The 16,631-nt window shown below is 50.7% G+C and overlaps 4 protein-coding genes and 1 long non-coding RNA gene across 10 annotated transcripts in view; 3 read left to right on the top strand and 2 right to left on the bottom strand.

Annotated features, from left to right (window-relative positions):
• Positions 1–70: 70 nt before the first annotated feature.
• On the bottom strand, positions 71–2,472 carry LOC117891958 (angiotensin-converting enzyme). The gene is made up of 4 exons (XM_034797830.1): positions 1,319–2,472; positions 700–1,266; positions 326–639; positions 71–258 (listed from the first exon to the last, which is right to left on the bottom strand). The coding sequence occupies exons 1-4, from the start codon at positions 2,341–2,343 to the stop codon at positions 242–244; spliced, it is 1,923 nt and encodes a 640-aa protein (XP_034653721.1). The 5' UTR covers positions 2,344–2,472; the 3' UTR covers positions 71–241.
• Positions 2,473–3,372: 900 nt separating this feature from the next.
• On the top strand, positions 3,373–6,917 carry LOC117891971. 2 transcript variants are annotated; one of them, XR_004648665.1, is made up of 5 exons: positions 3,373–3,438; positions 3,882–3,886; positions 4,382–4,556; positions 6,315–6,784; positions 6,836–6,917. It is a non-coding gene; the product is annotated as an uncharacterized LOC117891971 (long non-coding RNA). The 2 variants fall into 2 exon arrangements; XR_004648666.1 differs by having other exon boundaries at positions 3,402–3,443.
• A 76-nt stretch (positions 6,918–6,993) lies between these two features.
• Positions 6,994–16,631, top strand: part of LOC117891951 (sodium channel protein 60E) — a 28,081-nt gene continuing 18,443 nt past the window's right edge. For all 5 annotated transcript variants that reach the window (XR_004648663.1, XM_034797809.1, XM_034797807.1 and 2 more), the window contains exons 1-2: positions 6,994–7,030; positions 14,117–14,328. Coding sequence is in view for 4 of the 5 variants with exons in the window: in XM_034797809.1 (XP_034653700.1) it covers positions 6,994–7,030; positions 14,117–14,328 (249 nt within the window). In the remaining variant the exon portion in view is untranslated. The remainder of the gene's footprint in view (positions 7,031–14,116; positions 14,329–16,631) is intronic.
• Positions 11,204–12,861, top strand: LOC117891961 (loricrin). Its single transcript, XM_034797833.1, has 2 exons — positions 11,204–11,353; positions 11,447–12,861. The coding sequence occupies exons 1-2, from the start codon at positions 11,336–11,338 to the stop codon at positions 12,638–12,640; spliced, it is 1,212 nt and encodes a 403-aa protein (XP_034653724.1). The 5' UTR covers positions 11,204–11,335; the 3' UTR covers positions 12,641–12,861.
• On the bottom strand, positions 12,963–16,523 carry LOC117892460 (mitochondrial thiamine pyrophosphate carrier). The gene is made up of 2 exons (XM_034798711.1): positions 16,444–16,523; positions 12,963–13,991 (listed from the first exon to the last, which is right to left on the bottom strand). The coding sequence occupies exon 2, from the start codon at positions 13,971–13,973 to the stop codon at positions 12,963–12,965; it is 1,011 nt and encodes a 336-aa protein (XP_034654602.1). The 5' UTR covers positions 13,974–13,991; positions 16,444–16,523.

Here is a 16,631-nt window from a genome sequence, read left to right as displayed (position 1 = left end):
TTGTAAGAAAAAAAAATGTAAGAATTTGTTTTCCTATTATTATAATCCAAAAAAAAAGAGCAGGGCTATGTTAATAGATCAGTGAAGTGCATCGAAAGCTCTAAGAATTATATTTGTATCCATGTTAAGAATGTTTTGAATAATGTTCCAACAGTTTAATTGATACACAAAGAGGAAGATTAATAGAATACGTAAGGGATATATGTAGGTTGTATGTCGACGGCATTCTGAAGTGCAGCTATTACTCCTTTCGGCATACTGAACATGTAAGTTAGACACATATTAATAGGATAATTCAAACATCACACACTCGGCAGATACTCACACTCGTCAGCATCCCAGCCCGGCTCGATGTCCAGCTGCTTGTTGCGCTCCTTCAGCCACGTGAAAAGCGGCGCAAAGTACTCGAGAATGCCGCGACCACTCAACTTACGCTCCCCAGTGGCAATCTCCATGACATCCCGCCAATGACGTGTGGCGCCCAGCTTCATCATCTCACGCATCATATCGCCCGCCTCCTTGCTGTCGTAGAAATCGCAATTGTGCAAGGGAAACTTTGGATCTCCGGGCTTGTACTGGCCGCTGACCAGGCAGAAGGAGCGATAGAACTGAAAGCCCAAGATCTCAGACAGGAATTTCCTGCATCCCCAAGATATTACTTATTTAGTTGAGTTAATTAAGGGACAGTGATGAACTCACTTGGTGTTGGAGGTTTCGGGGTTCATGCCTCGATAGAACTTAAAGTCCGGATCAAAATCCTTCGATGAATGCAGGGCCGGAGGCTGTACGCCGGCGTACTTGTCCTGAAGGCGCCAGTAGGCGCAGTTGTACTCCTTCACCCCGATCCGTCCATCCATCACGTCCACCAGGAACTTGTCGTTGATAAAGTACTGCGGCACAGCCACCAGAGTGTGCACCCCCATGCGGAACAGCCGGTTGAGGGACTGCTCCTCCGAGAGGCTGTCGTTCAGCAAAATGTGCAGTCGGTGCAGGTGCCGGGCGGTGCCCGAGGCAAGGACCACAGTCTCGGCAAGAGCTCCTCCGAAGCCCGGGCACGGTTCGGTGTCCAGGCCAAAGGGCAGGTCCCGCTTGTAAATGTTGTACTGCAGCTCGGCCATCGTTCCATGGATCTGCATCATCTTCTTGTAGTCCAACTTGGGGCAGTAGCGCAGGGCCACATTCGGCGGGAAGTAGTAGACTTGCGACTTGCAGTCCGGCCCGCCCTCATCATCGTTCATCCGCCGAGAGTAGCGGTCATAGAACCCACTGAAGAGGAACAGAGTAACAGAGATCCTCGACGTTTGCGGTTTGTACTCACTCGGACATGTGGTTAAGGCCTAGCGACTCAAAGAATTCGGCGGCCTTCTTGTTGATCTTCACGGGCGTGACGAGAACTTCCTCCAGCCGCCGATGGACGGACGGCAGCTGGTGCTGCCTGCTCGGGTGGGGAGTGCGGAAGAACTGGTGCGGATACCAGTCCTGGGACAGTATCTGATCCATAACCGGTGCCACAATAGCGCCATCGCTCTTCGTGTCCGCCTTGGGGTAGGTTATCTGCACCTCGTGCCGCAGGTAGGCGTGCAGCTCGCGGTAGAGCGGCATTATCTCCCACACAACTGCCTCCATCTCGGCCTGGAAGTTCTCCGTGTCGTAGTTGAGGTACCATGTCCGCGAAGGCGTTACATGTCCATTGTAGGTGGCCGCAATCCTGAGCAGCCGCACGTAGTCAATGAACGTGGACTTGGCAGTGTCCTTGTCGTTGATGGCCCGACGCCAGCTGAACCAGTTGAGAACCAGATCCTCGTAGTGCTTGGCCCGCATGTTCTTGTTGACGATGTGCGGATACATGGCCAGGGGGCGACGCGTGGTGCAGTCCTCGGAGATGCAGACAAGCGGGCCACTCACAAAGTTCCTCATGGAACGCAACAGATCCTTCGCCTGCTCGTAGTCCCGTGGGCGCAGTCCCCGCAGCTGCAGTTTGGCCAGGCGCTGGACGCGGCGTCGCAGCAGCGGATCCTCCAACTGATTGACGGGCACCACGCTCAGATTTGCCGCCAGCTCGTACATCAGATGATATGTCTCATTTTCGACCTCCTGCTTGGTGGGCGCCTGTCCGCCCAGCGGCGATTTTCCCTTGGATGTTAGCTGGAGGAAAATCCGCTGCTTCATGTTCCAAATGTTTTGCATCCGCTCGGTGGCTGTCGCCAGGATCTCCCGTGTGGACTGCTCATAGTTGGCCGAGTGATTGGAGGTGGCTTTATTGAAGCTACAGTATGCCAAGGTCGGAATCAGGGCCACTACCATGACCAGGATCAATCGAAGGTTCTTCGTGGAGAGCCCCATGTTGGCTTCCGCTCTTGTGCCTGGGGCTGGGGTCTGATAAGCTTATCACTCTTAGACGCTCTGTGCTTTGCTCACTCTGCTTTTTGCGCTGTTTCTTCCGAATCGAATGGAACTGCGACGAGCACTGAGCACTGAGTGCTGTCAACGGCTTGAATTCTGTTGAATCATACAGTGCCCTATCGATTGGGTTAACCGAAAACCAAATTCTGACTTTTAGTTTGGATATTTGCCTAATATTTCTCTTGGATTTAGAATCTAAATTTTAGATGTATTTAAGGGAAGGGTTTACCACTTATTAACGCTTTGTTTAGTTAGTTGAATGTTCACTGTAGTCGCTTATCAGTTGGACCAGGGTTGCGAGTCGAGCGTCGGTTATGAAAGAGAACGCTCTGAGCTTGATCTTTAGATCTCTCCGAATAAATATTACGTAGACGAGCCATTGTGGCATTGCGTATACGCCGCATTCGCCTTAAGAAACGGAAATCGAATTGAATTACTGACCAGACCTATTCCCCGAGCCCACTTTCCATGGAGACAGATGAACAGTGGCAGCTGCAGCAGTAGAAGGGGCAGCATTGCCTCCTACTGGCTTTGTTAGCCAGTGGCCCATATTCAAGCTTAATCATTTTGACATTTTCTTAGGGCTTGGTGGCGGCGGCAGGAGGAAGGGAGCCTGAATATTCGCCCCGCGGTGCAGCAGTGGCCGCAGCAGCAGCAGCAGAATAGTGGGAAGTTCTGCCTGAGCATAGCATGTGGCATGGCATTTGTTTATGCCGGCAGGCCTCCAAGATATACAGAGAGAGAGAGAGAGAAGAGGGAGCGGAAAAGAAAGAGGACTCGTTTCGCTTTCGCTTGCTGACATTTTAGTTACAGTGAGCGAAAGAGAGAGAGAGCGTGGGAGAGAATTTCCCAGGCTGTCCTTTTTGGGCATTGGGGGGAATTTTCATTGGCTCCCAGTGTTGCTGTTGTTACTGTTGCTGTTTCATCGCTCTGCATCGCGGTTGCTCTGCAGATTACGTCAAACGGCATGGAAAACCCGTTTTACAGCTCAGTCACACGACGAACCTTAGAGTAAACGCACGCGTCCTTTAGAACGTACGGTATTCCTCAACTGCCACTCACACACACACACACACGCATACCCATTGAAAAGGAACTAAATGAAAGACCAAGGAATTTTTGTATAAAAAGAAAGGACGGAGGAGGCGGAAAAAGAATGTTTAAAAGGAAGCCTCAAACTTGCACACACACAGAGCCACATGCACACGTGGATGTACATGCTGGCAAATACTGTTACACACGCACAAGTGCAGCGCAAAGAAAAATTCTTCAGCGCCCAAAAATAGAGTGAAATGTGCTGCATGATAGTGCCGTTGTTGTTGCTGCTGCTGCTGCTGTAGGACAGCGCAGGAAAGGAGGAGTGTGGAGTGGGGAGTGCGGAGAGGAGTGGAGCGGGGATATAACGGAAACTAACCTACATTTTCGCGCTCTTTCGCACGCTTTCGCACACACACATACACACACGCGCTCATGCAGAGCCAAGGTATATTCGATAGGAGGTAACGCAGTCCGAGGAGAGCAGGTGAACGGAGAGCTGGACTGCCGTACTGTGTATTTAATAGAACTTGTGCAGAGCCAACTGTGACGCTCGCTCTCTCTCGCAAAAGAAATCAACAGTAAATTGTAATAACACTTCTCAGGGCGAAGACTGTGTGCGAGCGAGCGAGCGAGAGTGTATGTGTGTCAAACAATGTGCGTGCCTAAAGTTTTTACCTTTGGTTTTGCTTTTGTTTTAGTGGTTGCCCCCGCTATCAGCCCCGCCCGCTCCAACATTGTTTGCTAAATAAAAATGTAATTAATGTAAAATAAAATCAAATAAAACACAGCAACAACAACAATAGGCATAGTGCCAGTGCGAGTGCGAGTGCGAGTGTATTTGTGTGAAAGTGAAATGCAAAACGTGTGAGAAACGCATGAAACGAAACTCCTTTTGCGGGGCTTTCGCTGTTTGTTTGTTTGTGTGGTGTGTGTCATGCAGCCGAATAAAACGCGTGTACAAAAATAGAAATACTGCACTCACGTTCAACGATTACATAAAGTGGCAACATCATCATTTATAACACATCGACAACAACACAACACACAACACCAAAACGGAAACAACAATTGAATCAAACTGAAAGTAAACAACAATTAAAGGAAAATGTTTAAAGGTAAAATCGAACAAATGCTAAAGAGAAAGACGGAGTCAAGGAGAGGGGATAAACGAATGCTTCTGGTTGAGTGTTTGTGCAACCCACAACAACCACAGCTCATGTGGTGGTGTGGCATTGTGTGCGGCATAGTGTGGTGTGGCACGAGGTTTGTGCCATAAATTAGCTCTTGATGTGCACTTAACTAGGCGGCCACACTTTTCGTTCGCTTTCGTGCGAGAGCAAACAAAGAGTAGTAGTAGTAGTAGTAGTAGCTGGCTGTAGCATGTGGCAGAAGCACCGTCAGTGGGGGCACAACCAAATTTGTAGCACAACTTTGGGGGCCGACGTGGCACAGAGAACTCGACTGTTTCCCCTTTTATGGGGCAACTTTAAAACCAACCGCTGGTCACGCCCAAAAAAAACAGCAGCACGGAAACAACAACAGAACCCCCTAGTACTTGCCCCTTGGGGCAGGGCAGGCCCCCTTTCCGACCAATCCCCGACCCCCTCGTAAAATTGTAAGCCAACAACACATTGTTTAATGCCTTTGTAGGCATTCTCCGCTCTTCTCTTCTCTTATTGTTGTAATAAAAATATTTTTGACGATTTGTGTGTGCTAAGTAAACAGGGATGCAGGTGAGGATTGTAGGTAGGAGATCTTCTATGGCATCTCGGGCGCCTAATGGCTTCGGGCCCAACGCACCCCCCGACTCACCCTCACGACACCGCCCACAGCAAATTTCCGCCAGAAAACATCAACGGCCTGCCATCACAGGAGCAAGGTGGTAGAGTGGTGTTAGAGTGTAGGAGCAGGGGGCAAACTTGATATTGAATATTTTATGGGCGCCTTCTTCTAACGTTTTTCCATTTTTGCCCGTCCGTCAGTGGCGCTCGCAGCGTGCTCAGACGTGTCAAGAAGTTTGTAAAACACAACAGGAAGAAGGCCTACAGCAACAGCAACAATGGCAGCAGGAGGCACATCAAGAAGAACAGCCGCCGACAGACACAAAGCACTGTGCACTGAGCAATGAGCAGCTTCCAAGCATGTCCTCATTTACGCAACCTCCCCCCCGCAACCACCAGAGCCCAGAAATTCGCACACTACGCCACTGCCCACGCAACCTCATTGCTTTCGGTTGTGCGCCCATTTATCAATTCTTGTATCTTACTTTGTGCGAGCATCGAGTAAGTAGTACATACCGTGCATACATACATACATATGAAGGGATGCCAGGCTGTGTGTGTGTGTGCTTGTGCGTGTGCTGCTTGACGCCCATAATGTTAATTAACTTTATCTTTTAAAGCTTTAAGTCTTAAAGCGTCCGCCACGTCTCAGGCCCTCGTCTCAATCATCAGCTCTCAGTCTCAGCATCTCTCTGTCTCTCTCCGCCGTTTCCGTCCCACCTTCGTGGGTGTGTGTTTATCGTTTCCGTTACGCACATACATGCATATACATAAGTATGTACATTTGTAAGTAATGTGAGTAAGTCGTTACGTAGCACATGTGTGCTCGAGTATGTAGCGCACCGTTAGTGAGCAGTTCCCCCCTAAGCTGCCTAGGATTAGCGCGTTGCCAATTACCGTTACATGACACGAAGAGCAATTGCGGCGTCCATGGGCTAAAGACCTGAGAGAACAGATTTAATTTACTTTTACTCTTCCAGTTGCTTTGGTTTGGTTTGGGATGGGGACATTGCATAAGTACAAATCTCTCCACTAGCACATTTCTCCAAACTCTCTAACGTCTACTTCTCTCCCTCTTTTTTTCCCAAACAGACGCATCACAAAATGTAAAGCAATAATCAGCACAAAAGCCAGCAAAAGCTTACAATAGAAGTAGAAAAAGCACCACCACCGCTTGGCTCGCTCAGATTGCCGGGAGGGAGGAGAGTGCTGGGTAGGAGCAGAGGAGTGGATTGGATTTGGGCAGCAGCAGTGGCAGCAGCATCAGCAGCAGCCGCCGCAGCGATGCCAAATGCCATTATTGGAAACTGTCGTAGTTATAAGATTTGCATACTATAGCAATAGTAGTAGCATCATGAAAAGCACCAGCGTGATAAGCACTACAACAACAGCAACAACAAAATCCAAAACTGAATCTGTAAGAGCAACAACAATCATAGGAGAAATAGCAACAAAATGGTTAACAAAGGGAACGGTGACAATATTAACGGTGAACGAAGCGATCCGCATGCATGAAAAGTGAGAGTGAGATAGTGAGAAGATATACATACATATGTATGTATGTATGCATGTTTGGTACTACATACATACATACAATACATTCCGTTATCGAGTGAAAGAAGAGCTTCGAGAGGAAGAGCGACATGCAGCTGCGCTGAGGATATAGGATATATAAATAGCACATAGGACACAGGAGACAACAGCATCAGCAGCAGCAGCAGCAACAACCGCCAGAGCCACAGAGCAACCAAAACGACGACAATCAGTCAAGATGAGTGATGATCAAGCCGGGGCCAATGATGAAAAAGGTAAGTCTGAAATATGAAACTCCCAGCCATTGATAGTTTTCTGTGCCTTCACTCCACTCCACCACCCAAGCACAGTTGCTACCCACCCCCAAAATTCACATTCTACACATCCCCACCGGCCACATAAATGTTATGCTTGAGGTGGGCAGGGAAGGTGGGACGAGCCATCAAATCTGGATACTATACGAGGGCATGCATACGAAAAGAGGGCCAAAGGCGAAGGCAGGGCCAAACGGCTTCTTCCTCCTCCACCTCCACCTCCTCTGACACTCTGACAGCGACACCTGCACGCCAACTCAGCAAAACATGCGGCACAGTGGCCAGAGTCATCAGAGTGTTGCCTGAGAGTGTCTTCTCCTGGGTCTATTGTTCACTATCGCTCAGACGACAACCACTGTGCAGGAGCTAAAGATTGGAGGAGATTCAATAGAAGGAGAAGAAGGAATTTGCTCTTTGTGCGTGTTGCCTTTTCCTTTTTGGGGGCTCCTGCTCGGCCAGTGCTCATCAACATAATTAAATAGCATTGCTCATTGTGTGTGCCCTTGGTTTAGCACGGGTCTGGGTCCTGCTCCTATGTATGTCTGGGCCGATAAAATGTGGATCGAAGCAGCTTAATGGCGGCCAAGACTTGTGCCCTGGACCCGACCCTAAGGCCAGCGGCATTTAAATAAATGATAAACAAATCGAAAATGGGAAGCACTTCCCTCTCCAGCCGCCGGACAAACTTTCGACTGATGACTGGCCATAAGTTACGCAATCGTTTTCCACAGGCAAAATACACAGGGACAGCGACAGGGACAGGGCCAGGGAGCACAGACAAATTGTCCTCTCGCGCTGGATTGGGTGGGTGGCGGTGGCAGGCGGAATGGCGATATGGGGACGGGACCATTGTAATTGGAGGATATCCATGGGGGGGAGGGTTAACAATGCCAACTGCGGATTACGAATATGAACGGAAACGGAAACTAATTAAATATGTAGAGCAATGGCTGCATCTGCCTTTATCCTCCTCCTTTGGCCTATTCTTTTTATTCGTTTTTCGTTTCGGCCTGTTGTCAGTTTCAGTTTACCTTGTGCCGCATTCTTTTCCTCATTGTCCGCCTCGAATTGGATTCGCATGGGGCCAGAATCCGTGCCCCATAGAAATCTACATCCATCCCCATGGAGAGAAACCCCAACAGCAGTCTGCCCATTTCGCATCTGCAATCCCAATCGCATTCCCACTTCACGTCACCATTGAACTTGTGCAAAGAGCTGAGCAAGTGCACTGCAACGTGCCACCACAAGGGGGGGCCTTGCGGTTGCTAAGATGAAAGTGATTTGGGAAAAACCAAAAGTCTGGCCGCTTTCTATGCCTATGGGTAATTTCCTTTGTTTTTGGACGCTTTGAGACTAATGATTGGTAAATAATTGGCCCAGCAGTCTGTGGTCTCCTCTGCTCAACACCTATCTTCACTCATAGATCTGTAAATAATTGAATCCTAATTCCAATCTCAGTACCATTTCCCGTCACAAAGGACTTTTGCAAATGTCTGCGCCGTTGCAACTGCAATTGCAATTCATTTCCCACCACTACCTAAGCCCTTTTTGCGGTTTCTTAGATGCAACTGGATGTTTGGAAAACCAAAACACTGACCGCTCTCCATGCCTGTGCGTAATTTCCATTGTTTCTTGGCCCAGCAGTGTGTGGTCTCATCTACTCATCACCTATGTATACTAATTCAATTCTAATTTCCATCTCAGTACCATTTCCCGTCCCAAAAGACCTTTGTGCTACCACTCTCTACGCCCTTTTGCGGTTTCTTAGATGCAACTGGATTTTTGGAAAACGAAAAGACTGCTACAGATTTTCTAGTCTTTGGGGCTGTAGTTTTCGGTTGCAGTTTACCTTGAGCCTTAATCGAAAGTGCATCCCCATGGATTAAAATTGCACCACAGTCTGCAGCCTCATCCATCTCCAATCCCAATCGTATTCCCACTTCCTGTCACCATTGAACTTGTGCAAAGGTCTGCGCAGCTGCAACGGCAACGGCCACGGCAACTACAGCGTGCCACCACTCCCGACAACGTCGCGACGCCCCCTTTGGCGGTTGGTTAGATGCAACTGGTTTTTGGGAAAACCAAAAGACTGGCTGCTTTCTGTGTCTGTGTGTAATTTCCTTTTTGTTTTTGGCCGCCTTGAGAATGACTTTGCTTCCGCATGAAGATGCGCGGCAAAGCGGTCCGACCTGGTGGGACCATTATGCAATACGGGGAAGATGCGTCTTTGTTGCATTTAATGTTAATGTGCGACCGCCAACCGGTTGCCCAGAGACCCGTCGTCATCATCATCATCATGAGCATCGTGGCCCTCGGCTCGGTTGGTGGTTTGCCCGAAGATGTAATCCCCATCGAATGTTGCACGTCAGCTTTCCTGTTAATGAAATGCATTTTCGAATGCCACAGAAAGAGACACAGACACAGACTCCGATCCGATTCCCAGTCGAACATATCCCATCAGCAACATCATCATGATGATTATCATTACCATCATTTGATTGGCAACAGCTGGTTGCGTTGGCGTCGCTCTGGTGGCACTACTACTGGTCCCGTCCCTTATGTAAGCAGCCATCCAAACATTGAGGTGCCATTCCATGCCACGCTTTTGTTTACAAATTTGACTGAATTTTAATGTCTTTTAATTGATTTGGCAATATGAATGGGAATGGGAATGGGAAGATGAAAGATGGAAGATGAGGCATGTTAATCAACTGTCGACGGGTGTTCGTAATCGAAATTGCCATATGGCCCCGTTTCCGATGAAAATTGCAGCTCCCCCCGACCGCACTCCACTCCCCACCACTCGATGCTAATGAAAACTGTAGCTAATCAGCGGCGAAAGCAAAACAATGCCCAGGGAAGGGATAGCGAAAGAGACGCAGGGCGTCCAATGCGGCCACTGGCCATGACCTCGCCTCTCCGCTGATGTAAGAGCGAGATGATGAGCTTACGGTACTTTTTTTCTTTCTGTTTCGCCAGTGTTGCAGCGCCCCCGAGCATGACAAGATATTTTTCTGATGCTGGCGCTGGAGATCCGCTGCAGGCGAAGCTTAACCCAATAACGGGCGAATGGCGGTGGAGGGAGGGAGTCTGAGGGGCTCTCAACGCTCTATAGAAGAAGCGGCAGACAATGACCTAACCCAATAAACCATAAATAGAACAAAACCTGTTATTGTGTGTGAGTCTGTTGTGCGAGAGGTAGAGGGAAAGAGAAATACTTTCGCTCCAGCGAGTAAAGCCCCTGAGTAAACAATGTTATCGGGTTAATTTCCGGCACGGTACGGTACGGCATGGCAATGGCCATCAATGGGTTAATGACAAACGACGAGCAGCAGCAACCTCCAGGCGGGCAGGCAGGCAGGCAGACCCTTGGCTTGGCCAATCCGTTATGCAAGTGCCAGACACATCCAACAATAAGGAATTGCCAATAGGAAGTTCGTATCGTATCTGCATAAGCATGCATAAACCATACATACATAAACATGAACGAACGCTGCATAACTAACGGTTAACAACCACACTGGACCACCGGCCCTGGGCCAAGAGCTGGGCAAGACCGAAACTAAAACTGGATCTGGAATTTCGATGATTATTAACGATTTTCGGCAGCCAGCCCACTAATAGGCGGCGGCTTAGGGCCATTCGGATTTTCTCCCAGTTCCAACGAAAGTGGAGCAGCACAACCAGAGGAGAGGCAAAGCGCGGCGCGAGAGCAGCATTAGATAGAGAGTGAGAGATGAAGAGTGAGAGTGAGAGAGAGAGAGAGAGAGTTTTTGCAAAAGGGCAGCTAATGATGGCTACGATGATGAGGCTGATGTGAGAGGTCAACACTCTTGCCGATCGCCCAGCGAGGGAGAGAGAGTGGGGAGAGTGGAGAGAAAGAAAAGGTAAAACGAAACAATGTGGCCTTCAATGGGTCGTGCTTGTTGGTGGTAGCTCTGCCGCAGCCGCAGCCCCAGCCTCAGCCCCAACTCCAACTCCAACTCCAACTGCAGCCGCCTGCCCCCCTGCCCATGCCACAAGTTCAGTTCAGCTCAATTCAGCTCGTCGTCGGAGAGATTATCGCCTGCACTTGCCACAGCGACCGTCGCGCCGCACCACTTACATAACCTCAACTCCAGAGCTCGAGAGCTCTGCTCGTAGTGCGCGGCGCGTATAAAACAGCGCGCAGAGACGATTGCCGAATCATTTCCAGTCACATAGTTCGTAGCCCAGCAGCCGGCGAGCTACAATCCGAATCCTTGGCAACTTTCGACATCAGGAGAAATGGCAGCTTGTTTTATTGTGAGTTGGCGGTGGACTCCACTCACCTGATCTGCGAGCGAGTGCGCTTCCGATCCTAATAGTGTCATCTTTCCCTTCCCTTCCCCCATCTAGCTGAGCGCGCTCTTGCTCGCCAGCCCGGCGGTGTGGGGCAAGCCTTCATTTGGACGGGAGCACGTCCACATTCGCATCCACCTGCCCGAAAGCGGTGGAGATCATGGTGATCATCACGGAGGCGGTGGTGGCGGCGGAGGAGGAGGCTATGAGATTCACTCACATGACGGTGGCCATGGAGGCGGTGGCGGCGGAGGAGGCTACGAGATTCACTCCCATGACGGTGGCCATGGAGGTGGTGGCGGCGGCGGAGGAGGCTATGAAATTCACTCCCATGACGGTGGCCATGGAGGCGGTGGTGGTGGCGGCGGAGGACACGTCAGTACCTATGCCATAATCACCGAGAACCACGGTGGATCAGGCGGCTACAGCTCTGGTGGACATGGCTCCGGAGGCTACAGTTCTGGTGGCTACAGCGCCGGCGGACATGGCTCTGGCGGACATGGTTCTGGCGGACACGATGATGCTCAGATTGCGGCTATTGCAGCTGCAGCTGGCTCTTCCTCCCACGGATCATCGGGTGGCGGCGGATACAGTTCTGGGGGCTACAGCTCAGGTGGCTACAGCTCCGGCGGACATGGTTCTGGCGGACACGATGATGCTCAGATTGCGGCTATTGCAGCTGCAGCTGGCTCTTCCTCCCACGGATCTTCGGGTGGCGGCGGATACAGCTCTGGTGGACACAGCTCTGGAGGCTACAGCTCCGGTGGCTACAGCTCTGGCGGACACGACTCTGGCCATGCCATCGCCAATATTGCGGCAATTGCAGCTAGCTCTGACTCCTCCTCTCACGGTTCTTCGGGTGCTGGCGGCTACAGCAACGGAGGCTACGGCTCGGGAGGCTATAGCTCAGGAGGAGGAGGAGGCTACAGCTCTGGCGGACACGATGATGCCCAGATTGCGGTCATTGCATCTAGCGCGGGCTCTGGCTCGGGCGGATACAGCAGCGGAGGCTACAGCTCCGGTGGCTATAGCTCAGGAGGTGGAGGAGGAGGAGGCTACAGCTCTGGAGGACACGGCTACAGCTCTGGCGGAGGAAGCAGCTACGATAGCCAGGTGGTGACCGCTGCTGTCGCTTCCAGCGGAGGATACAGCGGTGGCTCCCATGGCGGCGCATCCTCCGGCGGCGGAGACGGTTACAATTACTCGCCCCCAGCTGGTGGCTGGTCGGGATCTGGCTCCAACTGGTCGTAGGCTCTGCTGCCACGCATTGGCCATCCGGTCATCTAGTCTATTGCTCATTCACCCAATTCCATTGGACTTTTAACTTATATACTCTCGTCTGGCTCGTTCGCTCATCCACATTCCACATGTCCACATCGAAAGGAGGCAAACTGCTCGCTCCCCTGCCTCCTTCTGCCGCTCCACAACGTTGCCGATGTACAAAATAAATCATGTTAGTGTAATAATTTAAACCTTTTCTGTGTGTGTTGGATCTGTTTGTGTCTGTGGGATGTTTTGGGGTTCACAATCGAGGCAGAGTCTCTGTCTGGCATCACCCACATGGGCATCTTTATTAGGTCCAACTGGCCTTTTTGGGCTCGGCCCTCTTGGCCAGCTCCTCCTTCCGTCGTTTCTCTTCCCGGTCCTGTGCGGGATGGATGACGTAGCGGTTAATGTAGTCGTAGATGGTGAAGTAGAAGGCACTGGATATGCCGGACTTTAGCAGCGTGGGGCTGACGCCCTTGTAGAATCCGGAGAGGCCCTCATCCTTTAGGGTGTTCATGAAGCATTGCTTTGCCGTCGGACAAACGGGATTCCGACCAAACGTCTGTCGATCCTGTTGAAATCCATGCAGCTGAATACGCTTCTTGATGAGATCGGCGGGGTACACCAGAAACTTGGCCGCCACACCGGCTAGGGCTCCATTGACAAAGAGACAGAAGCCGGGAATGTTGTGGTCTGGATTCGACTTCTTCACTATAAAGAGGACAAGGGCGTTGAGGTATTTGTAGATGAGGAAATTGGCTCCCACCAGCGGGAAAATCTGCGCCAGGGTGAAGAACATGCCACGGGTCAAGCCTCGCAGGCCTTCAGTTGCGGCAATAAAGCGCAAACCTCTCAGGGAACCCATGCGACTCCTCTTGCTGCTGGGATCGGCGGCCACCACTTGAGTGCGGATCACGTCGAAGGGTTGGGCCACCATCGTGCCCAGACAGCCGGCCAATCCACCACACAGAAAGTACAAGAGGAGCGGTCGGTCGTCGAAGAAAGGCATCTTGTGGGCAATGACTCGGAACCGCTCGTAGGACCAGAACTGCACCACTGCATAGCTAATGCTCAGCACCTGGCCGGAGTTGTGACCACGCCAGATTCCCCGCAGTCCCTCCTCTTTGTAGATGTTGCCAAATGCGTGCAGCAGTCCCCGGTACTTGGACATGTGTTCGTGCTTGCCCACCGGCTCCACTTGCATCTGGAAGCGAATCTTTATCACATCGAACGGCTGCACCAAGCTCCTCGTCAAGCCGCCGGCGACACCTCCGCCTAATGCCTGCAGCACTTGGACGGTCGCCGAATTGTCGGTCATATTATTTATCGCTGATTCCTGGAAGAGAACGGAGACAGATTAGCTAAATTGGGGTGGGGTGGGATGTGGAAATTATATTCACCAAACCAAACCATACTCAACCAATCAACCATTGATCATCTTTGTGTTTCCTCTCCTTTCAGCTGTTGCCAAACACCAGGTCGTTGCCTACACGCAGAGGTCGCAGGTCAAGCACGAGAACCGGCACATCCAGCTGGTGCGTGAGTACGGCTTCCACCCACGCACCAAAGCCTCCGTGGAGGATGGGGATGTGCTGCCGCGAAAATTTGAGCCCTTTCCGGAGGATATGTACGGCAAGCCGCTTGAGGAGATTGACACCTTCATATACGAGGAGGTAAGTGGCTCAGTTTCCATTATCTGCAGACCCAAAATGTGCCGGGGCCAAGCCAGGCCAAGCAAAGCCTTTGCTGCCACCCCATTTGGCCTCCATTGCCATTAATTAAAAAGTCACACACAGACGCGACCCAGTCCCAAGCCAGGGGCAACAATCGATGGGCGCGGCGGGAGGACAGGGGCGCTGGCTCGGGCATGGGCATGGGCAGGGCATTGCAACTGCAAGTGGCACAACGGAAATGGAACGCGACGCGACTTTGGCTTTTGTTTTTGTTTTTGCTGTTGATTTTGTTGCATTTGCATTTGCATTGTGTGTGCACAAGTGGAAATGCACTTTTTCCTGGCACGCGGACAGAGGCGGGGGTTAATGGAAACGCCTAGAACGACCCTCGTGGCCCTCTCGAAAGCCGAAAAGGAAATCAGCGTAAATGCCGTCGCGCGGGCTCGTTAAATTTCAAAAGTGAGAATAAATTTTTGGAGCTACGGCAAACAATGAACAAAACACACACACACACACACACTCACATGAACTTTCCTGGCGGGAATATGGGTCATGCCATGCACGGGGTGGACTCGGTACGGACTCTGGGGGCAGTGGAGAGGCAAAGTTGACAACCGTATTTACGTGACTCAAACAAAACTGGCCAACACAGCCGCAGCAGCCCGCAAAAGGACAAATTATAGACGAACATGCAAGTGTACTCAAGACTTGGCGGCGTTTCATGCCACGTGTCGTGGCGAAATAATTTCAAATAACGGCACATACATAGACCGGCTCTGGAAAAATAAACATGCAAGTGACCAGGATGGGAGATGAGCCAGCCTGTGACCAAGTACTTACCTGACATCGAGTGATGTTCCTTATCGATTGGGCCAAGCACTCGCAAGTCAAGTAAAAGGCAAACAGTCTGTGGTAATCTATAATTAAATCTTATTGTGTGCTAAAGCTTAGTCAACCAAAAATAAATAGCGAACAATGCTTGATCCAGCCACTGGAAGACCAAGTCGTGACTGTAAAATCACGGCACTGCTCATCTCTGTTTAGAACATGTGCCGCAATGTTGCCGGACATTTACACGCGTCCATTGGCAACGCCAATGCAATGTTTACTCATGCACGTGTGAGTGTGTTAGTGTGTGTTTGTGGGACAAAAACCTATACAGATGACGGGCGGAGGAGAATCAAAGTGCTTAATTGCATTTAATGGGACACTCTTTATGCAAGTGGCAAGTGCCGGCCAGGCAAAGCAAACAACTGAACTGCCTTGCCTCACTTCGCAAACGATGGCGACGACAGTTGTCTGCTCCAATGATAAGACACAGCCACAGACACAGACACCGCATGTTTGCCCGAACAAGACCCTACACAACTTTTCATTCCGTGCACTTAAAAGTACACAGGCTTATCCTCCACAGCTCCACTCGCCACCCTTGGAATGGCTGGGCAGGGCGGGGTGGATGTGGTGTGGTGTGGAGGGCACGCCGACGACGACAGCGGCAGCATAGCGTAACCAAAGGCACATGCAAATTTACAGAAAAGGCACACAAAATGGTAAATGGCAAACTGCCACCCAATCGTAATTTTTGCTTGTTACATTAAAATTTCTGCTTACTCGGCTGAGCGACGTTTATGTGTGTATTACAGTGACAAACGACCTTCAGAATAGTGGGGGTAGTGGCGGGCAGACAGACAGAAACATCATCCTTAGCATGGAAAACAGACAGGCGGGCAGGCAGGCTGTTCCGACTGGCACATCTGCATATATAATTGAAGAAATCAAGACGCTAATGAACAACGCTCGGCTCGCTCTGGTTTCCTCTCCGGCAAACAAATCGATAGTTCCGAATGGTGCCCAAGGAGCAGAACGGAACGGAGCGCAGCCCGGCCAATCTGACGAGCGCACGACACGCGCTCCCAAGGGGCAAGGCAAGGGCGGGTGGGCAAGCAACAGCAGCCCATGGTCTGAATAATTGTATTAGCCGATTTAGTGGAAATTTACTGCCTTGGCCGTGGACACGATGATCAATGTTTAATGTGGTCAGTCAGTCGGTCGGTGCGTCGACTGGGTTGGATTGGTTTTGGTACTTGGCGCCGTCGACCGCAAAACGCTACTCACTCTCACTAATCTTCTTGGTTCAAGCGACCACGCTCTCCTGTTGTCTGCCGGCACCGCGTCATTAACATCCAAACTTGAGCGAAAACTACTTGATATTCCAAGATAAACTAGATTCCACAATAATCAAACTGTCGAAAACAAAGCATAACATTTTAGACAAAACGTGCTCTGTGCACTAACGCATACAC

The sequence above is a fragment of the Drosophila subobscura genome, chromosome E (assembly GCF_008121235.1).
Source record: "Drosophila subobscura isolate 14011-0131.10 chromosome E, UCBerk_Dsub_1.0, whole genome shotgun sequence".
In the NCBI taxonomy this organism is placed as follows: domain Eukaryota; kingdom Metazoa; phylum Arthropoda; class Insecta; order Diptera; family Drosophilidae; genus Drosophila; species Drosophila subobscura.
This window is presented reverse-complemented; position numbering and strand designations above follow the sequence as displayed.